At 43.8% G+C, this 17643-nt stretch overlaps 1 protein-coding gene across 1 annotated transcript in view; it reads left to right on the forward strand.

Annotated features, from left to right (window-relative positions):
- The first annotated feature begins 10733 nt into the window (after window positions 1-10733).
- FAM19A4 (family with sequence similarity 19 (chemokine (C-C motif)-like), member A4) overlaps window positions 10734-17643 on the forward strand; it is a 49806-nt gene continuing 42896 nt past the window's right edge. Inside the window, exons 1-2 of the mRNA XM_009996942.1 lie at window positions 10734-10813; window positions 13680-13795. Coding sequence (XP_009995244.1) covers window positions 10734-10813; window positions 13680-13795 — 196 coding nt within the window. The remainder of the gene's footprint in view (window positions 10814-13679; window positions 13796-17643) is intronic.

Raw genomic sequence — 17643 nt, forward strand, 5'->3', positions numbered from 1 at the left:
GGATTCTTCAGTTATCTTGTCTACCTGAAACCACAGAAGGGTAGTATCTGTTGAGGCATTTCATACCTGCTGCTAATTCTAATATGATTGAATTTTCGAGGCTGCTTGTTTTATTGTAGTTATGTTTGAGTACTGCTTCCCTCAGGACAGTGTTCACAGTTCATTCATTCAAAAATGGAAAAAATATGTTCTGTGGGGCTCTGAGAGACAAGATTCTGTGAACAGGCAGAGCTCCCAGAAATGGCAGCCTCCTGCAATCTGTTTCCTTAAAAACATAAACATGTTCAGCATCTATAACTGAGTGTCCACCCAAGTTGGCTGAAAATACTGGTTCTTATTCAGATGCCAATATCCATAATATCATACAAGCTCAAGAAGCACAATCCACAGAAAGAGAAATGGTGATTATTTTCTTGGGCTCTGCCATTGTGAGCATCACTGCAGACAAATGGTGTTTGGGGGAGGTGAGGGGAAGCAATGCCAGTGTGGCACTAAAACTGGAGGCTGTGGTGAAGGGACAGTGCTCCAGAAAACATGAAGGGGAGGAGACACTATTCAGAGGGGGATTTGAAAGGAGGAGAACAGGGCAATGCTGGTGTGACAGGGTGGGTGACTAGTGTCAGGCTTCGTGGAAAGATATTCAATATGTCTGAGTTTTTCATGATTTGTTTTCCCACTTCTCTGGCAAATGGTCTCATTATTAAAAGATTGAACTGAATGTGTTACTAAGTTAACTTTTATTTCTGGTTTGGGTTTTTTTTCTGTGAATCTTGAGGATTTTTTTCATAAAGTTCCAGTTTCCAGGATGAAACTAAATGGAGGAGATTTTTCTTCTCTGTTTTCTAATTATTTTAAGAGAGTTAATAGCTCACCAGTGATGATGAAAAGCTGATTAAAAGCTGAATGTTGTTTACCCTGAAAATAAACAATCAGCAAACTAGTACTTTCAACAACCATAATTGCCTTAAAGTGAGGTAGGGGAAGTGGAGTGATCTCATGCTTCATTTCCAACCCTAAACATTTCACAGCATAATTAAGATTATGCCACTTGTCCTCCTCCAGCTCCTCCCATCAATCATGCTCATGGTTATGTGATCATGAAGTGGCTCGTGCATGAGGGAAGGTGCAATAGAAAAATAAAAATCCATCCTAAGCGGATTAGGAACTGAAAGTCAGTTTTTTCTGAGCTTTATGAAGAATACTTTTTGTTTGTTTTTAACCAGGTAAGAAAGTTTCTAGCTTTAGCCATGAAAAGGACTTGCTGTTACTCACTCCAAGTTTGGCTGAAGTACAATCAGAGCAACTGATTGAGTCTCCTTTATGGAAACATGTTGTTACTTGAGCTGTGAGAGTGGCTGGAAGGACAGCTCAGGTGTTTGAGGGGGAAATCCCATGCTCACACCTTCTCCCAAGAGCAGTACCAGCCTGTTGTGGCTGCTGCTGTCCTGCCTTGGTAGAAAAGTGACAGCAAGGTGTCTAGCTCTGTTCTCCTTCCCAATCCCTCAGCATCTTTTGAGGTTTGTTCTTTTTACATTGCAACAGAAGCCAGAGCTCAATCTGTGAAGGGGTGAAAACAGCAGCCAGCAGATGATTACCCTGCTTTAAACAGGGAGACCTTTCTTCACAGTTGATCACTACATAACTCAGGAGGGGTCTCTCCCTGCCCGCCAGTCACTCTCTTGATGTTCACAGACATGCTGCTGCCAAGGTCAGCTGCCCAGAGGAGACAGGAAGAGGTGCCTCTTGTTTCTTCAAACAAGAAACAGAGCTGAAGAAGGAGAGACCTGAAGAAAAGGAAAAGATGAAGGAAGTTCTTTCTGGAAGTGAGGTGGCAAAATGTAATTTATGGGACTTGTGAAACTCTCTTGCATCAGAGCATGTAGTCACTGGTACTGCTGGGAATGAAAATACCTGAGTGAGCACGTTACCTTATATATTCATATTGGATTTTTTCTTGTCATTAGGAGAAAGACAACAGCCTGCAGGAGGGAGGGAGAGTCAGTCCATGTACCTGTCAGTGGTCTGCCAGGGCAGGTAAAGCAGCTGGGGCAGGCTGCTTGCACATCACAAACGATGCATCTTTTTGAGCTCTGTCCACTTTTTAAATTTGCTTTTTCTCCTGTCAACGTAATATTGATTCCAGGGCCACAGGACAAATGGCTCAGGAGATAATTAACAGATATATCTACCTGCTCATTTTTCTTCTTGACTCAGTAGTAGGCTGCTGTCAGGAACTGGAAAACTTTATATGACTTCTGGTATCTGAGGAGCACAACACAGAGTGTACAGCTGCAGCCTCATCCAGGTCTCTCAACCTCAGTGAGAGCTAAACCCAACCCTGCCATGTCCATACTGTGCTTGTGGTTCTCCAGTTGGCTCCAGACAAGCAGATACTTCCTCATGGTACAATGCTGAGCAGAGCCCAGGGCTCAGGACTCAGGAGCAGTCCTGTCAGTGCTGGAATAGGAATTCAGTTCCCCCCAGCTCAGACAGTGCCCTGCACTGTGCAGGTGCCCTCTTTGTGAAGGTTGGTTCTTCCAGCCAAGCAGGATGTTGCCAAACCATAGAAAAGCAAATACAACTCTGAGATTTGTTCTGAATATGTGGGTTGTTCTGTTTTTCCATTTAACTAGGATCAAGATTGAACACGACTGGATTCTCCTTTAAAGGGCAATTGCTCATTGATCCAGCTCAAAGTCCTCATGTCACACAAATGCCTTGCTAGCTTATTAGCAGTATTTTGCCTCTGCCCTTCAATTACATAAAATAAGGAATGATATTACACTTTTATTTTTTTAGTAACAGTTCCTGAATTGATGGGTCAGGAACCCCATTCTGAAATCTACTATTCAGTAGAGCAAGGATTTTTTAAATATAACTTGAGAAGCAGCCTCTTATAAACTAACCATGTTTCTTAACACTGAGCAAAAAGCTTGTCCCCTGGCATGAAAGCCAAGTGACAAAACAAGATCAAGAAGCTGGGTTACAGCTCTTTGGTCTGTGCCTCCCTCCTGCTGCACAAGTTTTGTCCTTTTGCCACAAGAGATTCTATATGCTAGGGGCAGGATTTTCAACCAATCCCAAGCTGACTGTGTTATCTTTGTACAGAAATGGGAATATAAAAAATGTTACTTTTCAGTTTCCTAGTAGTTACCCTGTGTACTACCCAGACACTGAGAGAGGTAACAGATAAGCCAATAGCAAAGTATCTTGTGGTGTGTTGTGTAGTTGATAACACAGGTGCTAAAAATGTGCATTCAACCCATAATTACACCTCTGGAAATTTAGTGCTATATTTATGAAATGCTTTTCCTTGGAATCTTTGAACAATTAGCTAATGAGTCCCAAGTGGAACAATTATCCTATATGCCCAGACAGTTGGGATTCTTCATCAGCCAGTGTGCATCCACTGCTCCTAAAGCATATTTGTGTTCCAAAAGAAAAACTAGTTATTCTGTGCTTCCTCTTTGGAGTGTTTCCTGAATTGAGACAAAACATATCTGTGTTGGTGACACAGAAATGGACAGACCCTGTTGCAGTCAGGGCCTCACACAGCTTAGGGAAGCACGAGCAGGCAGGTTGAAACTACTTACTGTGAATGAGGTGTTTTGGGGAATAATAAGAGAACATAGTGTTGTGATGCAGTAGAATCACAAGGAACCAAATTTGGCTGTGTAAGAACCCTCAGTCCCACCTGAAAGATAGCTAAATAGAACACAAGCTGACCTTATCTGCATGGAATAACTAAGTAAATTAAAAATCAGTATGGTTAGGAGATATTTTCCGTTTCTTTCTGCAACAATTTTCTTCCACTAACCTCTGACTTGAGGACTGTCTGTGGTCAGGGTACTGAGGAGGACACTGAACAGTGACTATTCACTTTGCATTTATATTCTAGTGCTTTCATTGCATTCAAAGCAGATACAGTTGTGTTACAGACCCTGAGCAAACAGGTAACCAGCCCCTATCGATGGAAAAAGGCGCCTTGACCGCCCCACAGGTTTTCACCCAATTAAAAAAAAGAACCTCCATCAAAGGTTCCAGGGGTTTATTGAGCAAACTGTACCACTAGTTTACCATACTTAGATACAGAAAGCTTCTCCTCATGCACCCAACAAATGATCTTTGCAGGATGCCTAATTTATCTTTCTGCTATTTGCAGAAAGAACCACTTCTTTAAATCACACCCTTCTTTAAAGCAAACCTCTTGAAGGAAACAGCCTCTAGAAGGAGACAATGAACTCTGGACTAAACAAACACAGCTACTTCAGTATTTCTTTACTGCTCACACTTGCTGAGTCTCTCAATTTTAATGTCATTTCCTTGGGATTGCCTTGTGTTCATAATTTTAATGGTCACACCGTCAGTGATCATCTACTTCTTGTGTGTGAGCCTTGGGCTGCCCACCGGGCACCCAGAACAGGTCTGGGACCTCCCAGTTCATTATCCAGAGGCACAAATGGACATAAGGACCCCTCTTCCATCCCTTCCCTCCCTTCCCCAAGTGATCTCTGCAAAGTAACCTACCAGCTCACTTGGCTCGCTGAGGGGCAAGAAAGGTGAATGACCTGCTTTTATAGCTACTGGGTTAGTGATCTTGTCCTTCTATGGGTAAAATGAAATTCCTCCATCAATTCAGGGTATAGAAAACAATGTCTTACTGCTCAGGATAATCTCTGCAACAACTTTTCTGCCTTGCTACCTGGCAGGCAAAATTTGCAGTAGGGGAAAACATGTATTTGCCTTGTCTGAAACATCCTGCTAAAGAGAGTTTCTTCAAAGATGTTTCTCTCCACATTTTCTGGTGTGCTGCTGGCTGAATGCGAGTACTGCTCTGCTTCTAAGAAGTCTGTTGGGAGTGGAGCAGGGCACTGTCTCTGCTCTGCCTCCTCTTTGAACAGGGTTGAAGCAATTCCTGTGCTTCCTTGAACACGGTGCCTGCAAGTCTGCCCATCTCTTAAGTAGGCCATACACCAGGGGGTGGGGAAGATTCTGAGCTGTAGTGTGGGACTGAGAACCTGGATCATCACAATGAAAAATTCTCTCTGATAAATGTAGTTGAAAGAGTTGAAAAGCTGGGCTGTAATGAGGAGATATGCTGTGTTGGCTGTTTGAGCTGGGAAGTCAGTGCAAACTTAAAAATGAAACCTTGATGGCAATACTTACCTCTTCAGGAGTTTACTTTGGCAGAAGAGTTCTTTGCAGGATGGTGATGAATAATAAAAAGTGCTTTATGGAGAAAAGGGACTATTCTGACTCTACCACTAGAATAGAATTCACTCTCTGAGCAGTCCTGTTGGTGTGGGAGGATTTTTTTTCTGGAGGGAAAATGTGGACTCAGTTTGACTTGAGAGATCAGGGTCTAAAGCATTTTCTTAATAGTTCATTTTCTACATGAGATTCTGTTTAATTTAGGTGATCTTCTCATATGCAGAGATCATACTTTGGAACTGCAAGTGATCAGTTATTTGTGCCAGCATCACTCATATGCTTCATGTGCAAGTCTACTTCTTGCCATGTAAATATGTATGAAAGCTGTGAGCCATGGTGACCACAGGTCCCCAGAAGATACACTGAAGTCAGTGTATATGAAGAAGCTCCTGTTCCCTTGCCTGGAGGGGACCTGAACTAGCCCTTGTTTGCATTGCATCAGGTTCTGAGTAGACATCTGACTTGTTCTGTCTCAGCAGAGGAGGCAACAGCTTTGATTTCAAACTTCTCCTTACACTGTGTGAACTTGAGATCTTCTGGCAGTCCTTTAGCTCTCACCTTCAGACCTTTGCTTGAATTTGTCTTCTGATTCTGTGCACTGCTGTTGCCACTACCGTGTGACCCGAGCTCCACTGGATTATATCTGGGGGTCACAAGCTCTGTCTTAAACTGAAAAAGTTCAGCTGAAAAAGACTTTCCAACAGAGGATCCACCCAACCCACTATTCTCACTCTGGCAGCTCTGGCAGAATTAATTGAGAAAGGCTACAATGATTGGGACAGAGAATTGGGGTGGTTTAGGCATATTTTTGCAGTCCTTTCAGCACATACTCTTAACATGCCCACAATGGATGGAAGGTTTGTGCTCATCTCTAAAGGAAACAGTGCAGACAGATCTATCCTAGAGAACTCCAAGTGCTGGTGAAGACAGACACATTTCCCCCAAAGCACATGGCAGATAGGATGTGTGGATGGTCTGGCTGCTGGTGTGGTTGCTACTTCATGTTATGTGGATGTCATAGCAGTTCAGTGCTCCACTCAGGAGGCTGTGAGTTTTATTTCCTCAAGATCTTGTTTGCATTTTTTTCTTTCTTTCTCCACCTCCCCCAGTTGCTTCTAAGTGAGATTTTGAAATACTCCTGTGGAAAGGGTGACAGACTGAGAGGCTGCCAGCAGAGACTGATGTCATAAATGGAAAGTGATGTAATCAAAAAGCACTTAAAAATTGCAGGTGAAGGGTGCTGGGAATTGCTGCAGCCTCCCTGTGGCTTTTTGGCTACCTGCCTGGCTTAAAAGTGAGGCAGCACCCTTGCAGTTTGGTACTGCCTCCTTTAGCTAACTTTCTGTCTGAAGAGCCTTCTTCTCATTTCTGTTTGCCTTATGTTGTGGAGCTTGATGTGATCGGGCCTCTCGGGGATCCCTGTGGGAGAGTAAATGCAGTGGGAAAGTTCCTGTTGACTCTGCGAGAGGAATTGGGCTCAATACAAGTTTTGCTTCCTTGCAGTGGGAGAGCAGTCTGACATTAATTACTAGATGCATAACTTTGTGTCCTTAAGCTTGCATAGTGCCTTCCTGCCTGGTGTAACTTACTTGGTGTGAGTAATGATGGGCAGAACGAGACCTTAAAGCCCCAGCTAGTTCCTGTGTGCTGTGCCAGCTGGGTAGGCAGGCAGGATCTATCAGGAGGGAAGATGAGGTACCAGCTGGAAGGCTTGTTACCTCTGCTTGTGGTGTGGGTAAAGATCACCTCTGGTTACTCTGTCTTCTGAGGTCCCCTTCAAAATACCTGACACTGAGAAATGGTGAGCAATGCAGAGAAGAGCTGCATTCTGGATTTAATATTGCAAAGCCCTTCAAGGAGAGGTTTCCTCCACCTCACCGGTGTGAGAGCTGGGCCTGTGTCAGGGGCTGCGGGCAGGCAGGGTGGGCAGCAGTGCTGGGGAGCAGTGCTGGGGAGCAGTGCTGGGGAGCAGAGCTGGGCAGCAGAGCTGGGGAGCAGTGCTAGGGAGCAGAGCTGGGCAGCAGAGCTGGGGAGCAGTGCTGGGGAGCAGTGCTGGGCAGCAGTGCTGGGGAGCAGAGCTGGGGAGCAGAGCTGGGGAGCAGTGCTGGGGAGCAGAGCTGGGCAGCAGTGCTGGGCAGCAGAGCTGGGGAGCAGAGCTGGGCAGCAGAGCTGGGCAGCAGTTCAGGGAGCAGGGGCCCTTTCATCTGCCAGCAGGAGCCCTAATGAGATCAGATGCCTGGAAGCAGAAACTGGACAAATTCAGCTTGGAAATCGGGTGCAATGTTTAAAGTGAGGTTAATTAACTGTTGGGGTAGTTTAGCTGTGGTGAATTTACTGCCACTCCAAGTCTTCAGATAAGCTAAAGTTACCTGACCTGATGCAGAGATTTCTGGGTGAGGGTCGAGGGAATAAATTCAGAATCTAAATCGCATGATTTTCCTCTGCTGGGCCATTTCTGTCGGTTCCCAGGGCGCCTTGAGGAGACAGGGCAGGGAGCCCCAGGAGGGGGAACAGAGGAGCCCTGTGACAGCGACACGTTCATGTGATTAATGACGGCCCTTCATTAGCACGGACGGCCCGCCCTGGCACAAGGCAGCGCTGGCCATAGAGGCTCTGCGGGGGGGGCAGCCGAGCCCCGCCGCGGGGAGCGGGTTGGGGGGCCTGGGCAGCCCCCCCGGGTCACCCCCCTACGGGCTGAGCGCCCACGGGAAGGTGAAGCTGCTGCAGGAGGAGGTTTCCCCACTCGCGGCACTAAAGCTCCTCTGGGCTGCCCCGAGTGTCACCCGTGAGGAGCCGGGCAGCGCCTGCCCTGCCCCGGGGGGAGGAAGGGGTTTGGGGAGGGTTGGTGCTGAGTTTCTTGTCCTTGAGCCCTGAAACGGGCGCCCTGCCCTCGTTAGCCGCTGGGTAACAGGTAGCACTGCCCATGCAGGTGTTCACCCTTCAGTCTGGCTGCCCCGCAAACAGCAGCACTTTTCACATCCAGGTAGTGACCAGGCTAGATTTTGGGGTTTTTTTCCCCTGCATCTTGATTGAAGATGCTGCTCTGTTTTCTCTCGGTTCTTTATCCAGCAGGGCAGCAGCTGTTCAAGGGGCTGAGCGTGGGGTTAAACTCTCAGGCTGGCAAATTGCCCTGGGAAGTCAAGTTGCCCACACTTGGCTTCCTTCTTAACCAGTTGCTTTGCAGAAGGGGAGTCTTTTAAGGGATGCACTGTCTTTATTTTAGTGAGGACTTAGTAAGAATAGAGAAATTAAGGCCTTTTAAATATTTAATAGATGGAGATTTTATAAATTATTTAATAGCTTATTATAAAAGATGGCATTAAATGGTTTAGTAATTTATTCTCTACAGAAAGTAGCCATAAGAAGTATTTTACAACATGTAAATATTCGTAGGAAAAGTACCTAATTTAAAATGCTGTCTTATTCCATCTGTCAAAAGAATTGTGCAGTGTCCATAGTTTTCAAATAACTTCTGACCTTTATTGTTTCTGTTCTTGAAATGCTTCTCTGGCATAGGGAAATGCTATTTAGACTCATTTAACTGGAGAGCAGAGGCAGGGACTGGCAGTGGAACCCCCAAACAGAGAACACACACAAAACATTGTTTCATCATGAGAAGCCTGAAACTCCTTTTACTGTTACTAACTGGGTGAGCCTCTTGCTTCTGATCTGATCCATCTCCTATATTGATATAAACCAGCTGAATCTCAGTCTTAAGATTGCACTGTAGGAGTTTGCCTTATGCCCCCCTCACACAATCCTATTTTATCAAGAACTATCAGTGCCTGGGAGGCAGAAGAAAGCCCCAAGATTTGCTGGTGGCTGCATCATCCACTGCTTTTGCAGTATCCATTTAATTGGAATGAGTTATAATAATCAATACTTCCTTGTCTTTTACCAATTGTTGAACGTGTTTACAGAACAGATTACACTGAAGTTAGTGTTTACCTGTAGATCCATCTACACTATTTGGTTGTTTTTTTTCCCCTCTCTAATAAAATTATGGAACAGATAAGCACTAAAACCCAAGTTAGTATATTGCAATATTGATTTTTACAAGGGCACTGTAAGAATATATTTATCTATCTGTCCTGTTATGAAATGGGTAAAAATGTGCCACACAACCATGTGAGTTATTCAATATTATATTGAAAAGCCTGTTTGTTTGCTTTCCCTCAATAGGCCTTTTGAGACACACTGATTTATTTTTCTTTCTTTTATATGTATTTGTGGAAGAAAGGATTAATACAGGCTGGTAGTGCTTTGTCTTAAGACATCTCTTTGCCCACATTTTGTTTTGATTAGAACTGCTGCCTTATGTATTTGGCTCACTCTGAAACCCTCCACATTGGAAAGTGAAGACAGAGTAAAATGTGATTAATTATAGATTGCTGGCCTGGTACCTCTTTAATTCCAGCAATTACTCTACTTTCTCATGGTGTTGTGAACAGAAAGGAACTGAGTGTATCGAGCCAGGGGCTTTCCTGCCCTAAGCTTCTGAAAGGTTTCTGCCTCTGTGTTTCTTTGACCCTTGAGACTATTTGCCCTCCAATGTGATAGTGTAATTTTGTGTTTCTTAAAAGCAAATTTCTAATTGATCAAAGGAAAAGTGAAATGAAAAGAGTGGTGGAAGAAGATGAGAAAAGGTTATTGTGCTCACTCTGTAGGTGAGGACCACGTTATCATTGCTCTCACAAATTGCACTGAGTCGTGTTTTCAATAGCAGAAGGTCAACTTGAGCCCGGGGATAGAACTGAGAGAACAAATATAAACAATAAAAGTGAAGAGACTTGATTGTGTATGAAATGGAGTGTTTGAGCTCATTATTCTGTGGAACGTGTGTCAGTACTGCTACAAAAGTGTCTCCACACAGTAATTTCAAAGTGTAGCTTCTGAGTATAGGTGTGAGATGTGATGCTGGAAGCAAGTTGAGACAAAGGTGTCAGAGGGTGCTGTAATGCACTGATCACACAGAGGATCCTTGGGCTGTGACCCTACAGACCTTCTGCTCCTGAGGCAGCCAGACTCCAAGGGCTTTGGCCAAATCTTTTGGAAGACATTGAAACATTTTTCCACCTGTCTTTAATAATCTCTGGTTCAAGCTGTTGAAGGTTTCAAGTAATCCTGTGGAAATCTGTTTGCACTGTGGTGGTGTCTTGGATCTTGGAGTTTGCACAGCGCTTGGATGGTGAGAGGGCAGGTGGTTACAAGGACACAGTGAGCTGCACACACTGTTTGTCATGTCTAGCAGAACCCTGCCTTTAGTTAATGGAGTGACATTTCAGAGGTGCCTTATCACAGTTTCTCTGGGATCTTGGACACAAGTGAAAGGAGCGATACGACTGCTGCCTTTTGCCTCAGATTGCACTGTAGATGGCACTGTGAAACAATGATTTTGGTGACAAAGATCTATTTCACAGCACCATTCCAGATGTTAATTGCAGTGTAATATGGCTTGCTTTCTAGGTCCCCAAAGAGAAGGAAAAATTCTGAAATGCAGAAAGGCTTATTTGCTGCTGCAAATGGGAATCTGGAGTAACTATGAAAAACACACTGAAATAATTGTGTTTGACTGGAACAAAATTCTTTCAAAGTCCCCAAGGTAAGAGCACTTTTTATTTTTCAAATTACACTGAAGATTTGCTGTGCTGGTTCACAACAATATCCACTTGAATCCAACAGAGAATGAAGGCTTGACATTTCTGAAAGCTGCAGCCCACTGATGTTGAAGGGCTCAGCACCCCTTGCTGCATCTGTCTGCCAAATTTTGTTTCCCTTCGGCCTTTTTTAAGATCCCTTTTTATTTTTTATGTTAGTGGGCTGAGGATTTGTGTCCTGTCTACCTGCAAGGCAGACCAAAGTCTGCAAATGTGTCATTTTATTGGCACTGGATGGTTTTAGCAGCCTTTAGTTTGGCTTTGTAGTCATACACTTGTTCCTGGACTTGCATATACTTACAAAGGGGTAGGGTCACCCTGTTAACCTGATGAAACTTGGGTTCACATCCCCTGTCTAACTTCAGGAACATGAATTCAAAAGAATCAAACTCATAATCTGGGAAAGGTTTTGTAATAAGGTCAGCACACAAGCATTTCCACTGAGACCAGCTTTGCTCCTGCACTGGGAATGGTGGAACACCTGGCTTCACTTACATGCTGAAGTAGCAGCTGTCGAGCACGTGGTGCATGATTTGGGACTCCATACCTGTCCTTTCCATCCACTCACACCAGAAAGGGCATGCTCAAAATGTCTGATCTGTGATATTTAATTCCAGAGATTAAATGCTGCTTTCAGACACACCTCAGGAAACCCAAAGGAAGGCCCCTGTCTTCATTATGATACTCCAGAGTGACTCCAGAGCTGGGGTCTTCACTAGTGCTGGGATCAGATTCCTGTGGTTGCATTGAGAGCAGCAGATGGATGGTATTGCAAAACGAGAAGAAGTTTTGAGTGACTAAGATCTGAAATGGTAGCTTGATTTCAAAGCCTACTGGGCAGCTTCCTTAGACTGATATTGGATCAACAGCAATAATAACATTTATGCTGGTTTCACAGTGACTCAATCCCATTAGCTGCAGTAGCATTATGTGGTTCAGCTGGGTGCAAGAGATGAATTAGGCTTTGGCTTATTAGCTGAAGTGTAGCTGCTCTGAATTAACCTGGAAGTGACCCATACGAGGATACTTGGAGGGTGTGCAAGGACCAGTGACATCTTTATCTTCTGGGCTTGATTCATGCTTGCAGAAGACTCCTGTATACTGCTGTGGAAGAGCCTCAGTGTGTTTCTTCCTGTAAAGGTTCATTTACATTTCGTAACATACTGGGCTCAAAACAGAGGAAAAGTACCTTTTTTCAAAAATCAGTCCTTAAAATGTGGCTTCTTCACACGTGAGGTTTTTTTTTCTTAAATTTGTAGACAGGGTGAGTAATTTTTAGCAATATTTGTGTAGCTTTTTAAAACAGTTTTGTAGGCTGGAGTAAAGTCTAGATGGACAGCTGAAGATTCTGGCTGGTTCACCAATGTATTATTTTCTCAAGTGTAACTATTTTTTTTTTTGCTAAAGTACATTTACATACAACAGCCTTTTAGTCTCTTAAGTTTTGATATTAAGAAGTGCATTTATGATTTGTTTGGGCTTTATCTACAACCCCATGCACACACAGTGAGGGACCAAAAATTGTTTTGTGACGTGTGAAAGGGAAAACTGTGCAAGTACTTTTAAATGAGAAAACATGGGGTCTGTTTTGGTTTCATTTGTAGATGGTTATCAAATTTAGAAGAAGCACTGAAGTACTTCACCTGGCTGTCACAGTAGAGCTGTAAATATTGGATTAGCTGAATAGTCTCAGGTATTCTGATCACATATAGATAAACAAATTGTATAGAAAATACTTGAAATCATCAGAACTGGAATCTGCAGGGGAAGGAAGTTCCCAAAGGACTTTTTGGTGCAAATAAACATGCTTATGATAGGTTTGCTCAAATCCCAGCATGCTGATTAACTGCATGCTAACGTCACTGCTATGAAAGCAGTATTTAGTTCAATTTATGCAAATCTATAAATTGCCTTTAATTAATTTGATGTATTCCTGCTTACAGCATTTGCTGAAACTGTGGAGCCTTGTATCTAAGAGTTCAATTGCATAATGCCCAATTATGTATTGCACAAGTAATAAATCATCATAACTGAGTTTAAGAAAATGATTAGATTACCTTTCTATATGATGAATAGCATAACATAAGCTATTGAGGGATTTAATTGTAGATATTTACAGCAAAATTACTGAGGATTTGTGTTCTTAGTTCAAACACTAACATGAATAACACTAACAACATCCACTTTCTTTAGAACAAATGTTTTCTGAAATGCAATTTCTAACACCCTGGCAGAGTATGTTTGACTAAGGTGCTGGTTTCACAAGTATTTAACCCTCAGCAAACACTGATCTCCAGGAAAGATAACAGATGTTGTGTGCTTGGGAGGTCCATTCACGTGCATGGCTACATGGAGCTGAGAGCTTTAGCAAATATGTCCTGTGAAGTATTAAATTTTAAAAAAGGACATTTTTCAGTGATGTTTCCATGATTTTTGAGGCAACTGCAGTTTAAAAATAGTAGTACAACTTATAAATATTTAAATTTGAGTACGGATAGATCTTAATTAAAAAACCCCAAACCAACACCTTCTTGCACATTCATAGAACTGCATTGCACTTACAATGTGTTAATGTGTGTTTGTGGGTAGCATGATGTGTGACAGCCATTGCCTTGCTTCTAATTATGGAACACACTTAACAAAGAATTAATCCCAACCAAGGCATGGATGTGACTTTGTCAGTGTTGCCTTGTAGCAAGCCATACTAGTTCTTCTTCAGCATCTTTTCAGCTTGTCCTTCCCCACGTCATTTTTATGTTACTCGCTACTAACATTATTCTTTCACTCAACTGCTTCCTTTTCTGCCTCCAGGATGAGATTCTGTGCCAAATCAATGCTTCTATCTGACCGGCTCTTTCTGGTCTATGTGTTAATGGTCTGCTGTAAATTGTTGTCTGCCTCTAGCCACCATCCCCGGGGGCACCCAGGTAGGAGCTTTTAAACTCATTATATGCTACTGAGACCAATTAATGCCACTCCAGAATTTCAGAGCCCACTTTTTGGCAACGGCTAATTGATGAGCCTGTTGACAGCATGTTATAACCAGTGCAATGGGTTAAAAATATAAAAACGACAAGAAAATGAGTTACGAATGTTCATGGTTTTTCTCTAGTAGTTTTATGTACAGAGGCTCATAGGTTTTTGGAGTGACTGCATGACTCCTAGGAATTTGGGATTTGTGTGTGTCCTTTTGCTCTATGCTTATCCTGTGATATTCTGAAATGTATCTTTATTTTCTCCCTCTTAATCCAGCTGTTATCAAGAGACTTTACAATGGTATCATTTGCTTTGGTGGGCAACAGATCAAAGCCCTCAGACTGACGTTACCCAGCTCTTTCACTGAGTAGCACAAATACTGACCTGTGGTTTAGTTCAGCTTGTATGTTCCTTCTTTTCCTGAGCTGTACAGTGAGGCAAACAGACAGATGCTGCATTTAAGCAGATGCACAAAGTAGTATCTTGTTAGAAATGACAGAAATAGCTCAGAACAAGCTGGGCTGCCTTCATAAAGAGATACCAGACAGGATCTTCAAAGCAGCATCTCTGTGCTAGGTTCATGCAGATGTAGCGACTTGAAAACAGAAAGAAATACAGATGTGCTAATGCAAAGATATAAGTGCCAATCCTAAACTGGATAGCTGAGTTAGCCCTTTGTCTCCTTTGACTTCAGAAGAGGAGAGAGGTATGTTTGCAAAAGACCACCTGTGAGATCTGTTTTTTAGGAGAGGTGAAAAGCCTGGCTGCAGCACCACGATGAGACGACTGCATTCTCTGTGTCACTTCATGCTGGCTCGAGGATTTCTGCAAGTGTTGCTATTTGTGATGTAGTCTCATTCTTAAGTTAGGTGGAATGTCTTGAATCCATATGTAATGTTCTTAGCTCTGAGCCAGACTCTTGTGGGTCCAGGTCTAATGTTAGCATCCACTTTGGCTCAGCACTAGGGGGTGGGTCTGCATTTGTTAGAGGCTTCATCCTCCAGATGAGACAACCTATTGATCTCTTTCCTGGCTGCTTCTGGAGATTGTCTAGGTAGGAGCTGAAGGCTCCTCATGTGCTTGCCAAATTCTCTTCAGTCCTGACAAGCAGGACTCACTCTGACCTGCCTATATGTGCTGTGTCTCTCTGGGTGCTCACAGCACGTCAGCAGTGTGTGTACCTAAGGACTACACAAAACCCACTTGCTTTATCCCACCACCAGCTCTGTGTTCCCTGGTGCTGTGGAGCACTCATAGCTGTTTGCCATAAAATGTAGTCACAGGCTGTGGATAATAACTGACATGTTGCAGGAAAATGCCATGAAGTGATTCCAGTGAACACGGTGTTGGAGGCCGGCCTGTAGTACCAGTTTGCAGGTAGCTGTTATGGAAACCAGGTGAATCACTACAGTGAGGAAGGAGGTCTATGCACAATGACAACTATGCACAATGTAAACAACTTCTGCTTAGCAGAGCAGACTACACAGCCTTCTGCAGCTTTTGTCATTTAGGGAATAGTCGTGTAAAAATGAAAAGATACTCTTGGATCAAAGTACATCTTCAAGGTGTACTTTGCATGTGTACCTAAGGGAAATACCTGTAACAGGGCAGCAGTGATCCCATGTTGTGGGCTTGTGTGGTGAACACTGATTATGTGTTATGTAAATTATGACAATCTTTTTAAGATAACACTTCCTAATGCTGAACTGCATACTTCCAATTGACACCAAGAGTTTTTCCCCCCCATATCAAAGAGCTACTGTAAAGTACAGTCAAGCTGCTGAGATGTTAAGCAGGGTTGCTCACTGTGCTTTCTCTGGTAGGCTAAAGAAAGGTTCTGCTCTTCATTAGTAGTATGGTCAGAGTATGAAGCTCTTTTTCAAATAGACACCCTTGAACTTGGAGCCTTCATGCACCTTTTTTGGCTATGGTGTCATATTTTTCCCCAGACATGATTTTCTCTCATGTGTACACTGAAGTGACCCCCATCCCACTTTATGATTCCATGTAGCAGATAAAGCAGTCACCCCATTTTTGATTCTGCAGCTCCACAGAGTATTTAGAGGGTTTGGGGGGGCTGCTCTCATGGGGCCTGCATTTCCCATCCTCATCTTATCTTTGGTGTTTGACACACCATCTAGATTGACTTTCTAATACATGATCAGATCTGTGATGGAATCTGATATGTGAGCAAGAACACGTCTTGTTCATCAGGAAAGCAAATAATTTAGAGCTTTTAGTGTAGTCTGCTTTGTGGAAAGCAAATAATTAGCCTCATTTGCTTAGTAGAAATTAACATGTTCTTGGCAATTGAGATAAAATTTTTGCAGTTAATAAACAGTGTTAACAAGTAAAATGTCCTGAAGCACATGAGAGGATGAATTTAAGCTTTGAGTTTAGCAAAGGCTTTGTCCTCTGTCCCTTAGGTCAAACAGACAGGTATGTACTGAGGGGGGAAATACATCTTGTTTTGAGGCATGAAGTACCTTGCCTGGGATACTTCAGAGGAGCTGGTCTGTAAGAACATGCTCTGTTTGCTCCCAAAAATCAGTGTGTTTCAAGCTGTGCACTTGACATCACTGGTCACTTTTGAAAAAATGTTTACTCATTAAAACCAAGGAAGTTTCTCCACCAAGAGCAAATAATAGAATTGAAGATGAAAAGCGGGGATTGACTTTTTTCTTTTCAAACTACTAGCATTTTTAAGGAGCCTAATCCAGAAAAAGACAATTATTGACTTTGGTCATGTTAGATGGAGACTGAAATGATGACATTTGACAGCTGTCTCTGCAATATTCACACAGGAACAGAGACTAGATCTTTAAGGACCCAATAACCATCCTGTTGCTGAAAAGTGGAAGTGAATGCCATTGAGCAACCCCTTTGACAAAAAGGGCCTCTTCACTGTAATAATGTGGAAGACAGACCTGGTTCTTTCTTTTGTCCTGCAAAGTGTTCACCTCCATCAAATAACTGTTAGTGGAGAAAGAAATTGTTCAGTCTAGCCAGCCAATCTTGCCATTGCTTTGAAGCAGGGTAGATCTTGATCACTTGGAGGCCACAGCCTAGTTTTCACTCAAACACTGTAGCTGCTTTGCCTGGCAGAGCTAACCAGGCAAAAGGGAGAGGATAAATGTTCTTTCTCATTACCATGAGGTCACTGGGGGTGCTGCTAATGCAGGTTATTTCAGAGGGCTCCCTGTACATCTGTGTGGAAGACACTTCAGAATGCTCATCCGACTTGGTTGCTCTGAATTACTGCTCAGTTTTAGCCAGTAACCAGGTGACAGGTGCTCTGTGACCCCCCTGCCCTCCCCAGGGGAGTTAAAAAGGGAATAGGGGAGAGAGACTTTAAGGTTGGGGGGAAAAAAAACAACCCACAAAATTAGAACAGGCTTAATGAAGTAGCAATAGTAATTACGATGGTGAGCTGCACACACACACAAACAGGTAGATGTGGTTGTCCCCGCCCCTCGGCTGGCAATTCCTTCCCACCCAGCAGGTCCCTGGCCGGGATGCAAGGGGGGGGGAGGGGGCGGGGACATTCACACCAGCCCTGGAGCCGCCGAGTTGTGCTCCGGACCAGTTCTGGGGCGGGAGGACCGGCTGCGGGACGGAGAGCAGCAGTGACACCCCAGGGGCACCGACCCCGGCCAAGGTGCCGCCGCGGGCCCTTTTATACCGCGCCCCGGGGCAGGCGCTCTGTGATTGGTCCATTTGGGTCACCTGACACCCCCTCTCCCTATAAAGCCGCTCGGCGCTGTCAGTCCCGCCGCCGCGGGGGGGTCCTCAGGGCGCT

This window comes from Chaetura pelagica, unplaced genomic scaffold (genome assembly GCF_000747805.2).
Source record: "Chaetura pelagica isolate M959 unplaced genomic scaffold, ChaPel_1.0 scaffold24, whole genome shotgun sequence".
In the NCBI taxonomy this organism is placed as follows: Eukaryota; Metazoa; Chordata; class Aves; order Apodiformes; family Apodidae; genus Chaetura; species Chaetura pelagica.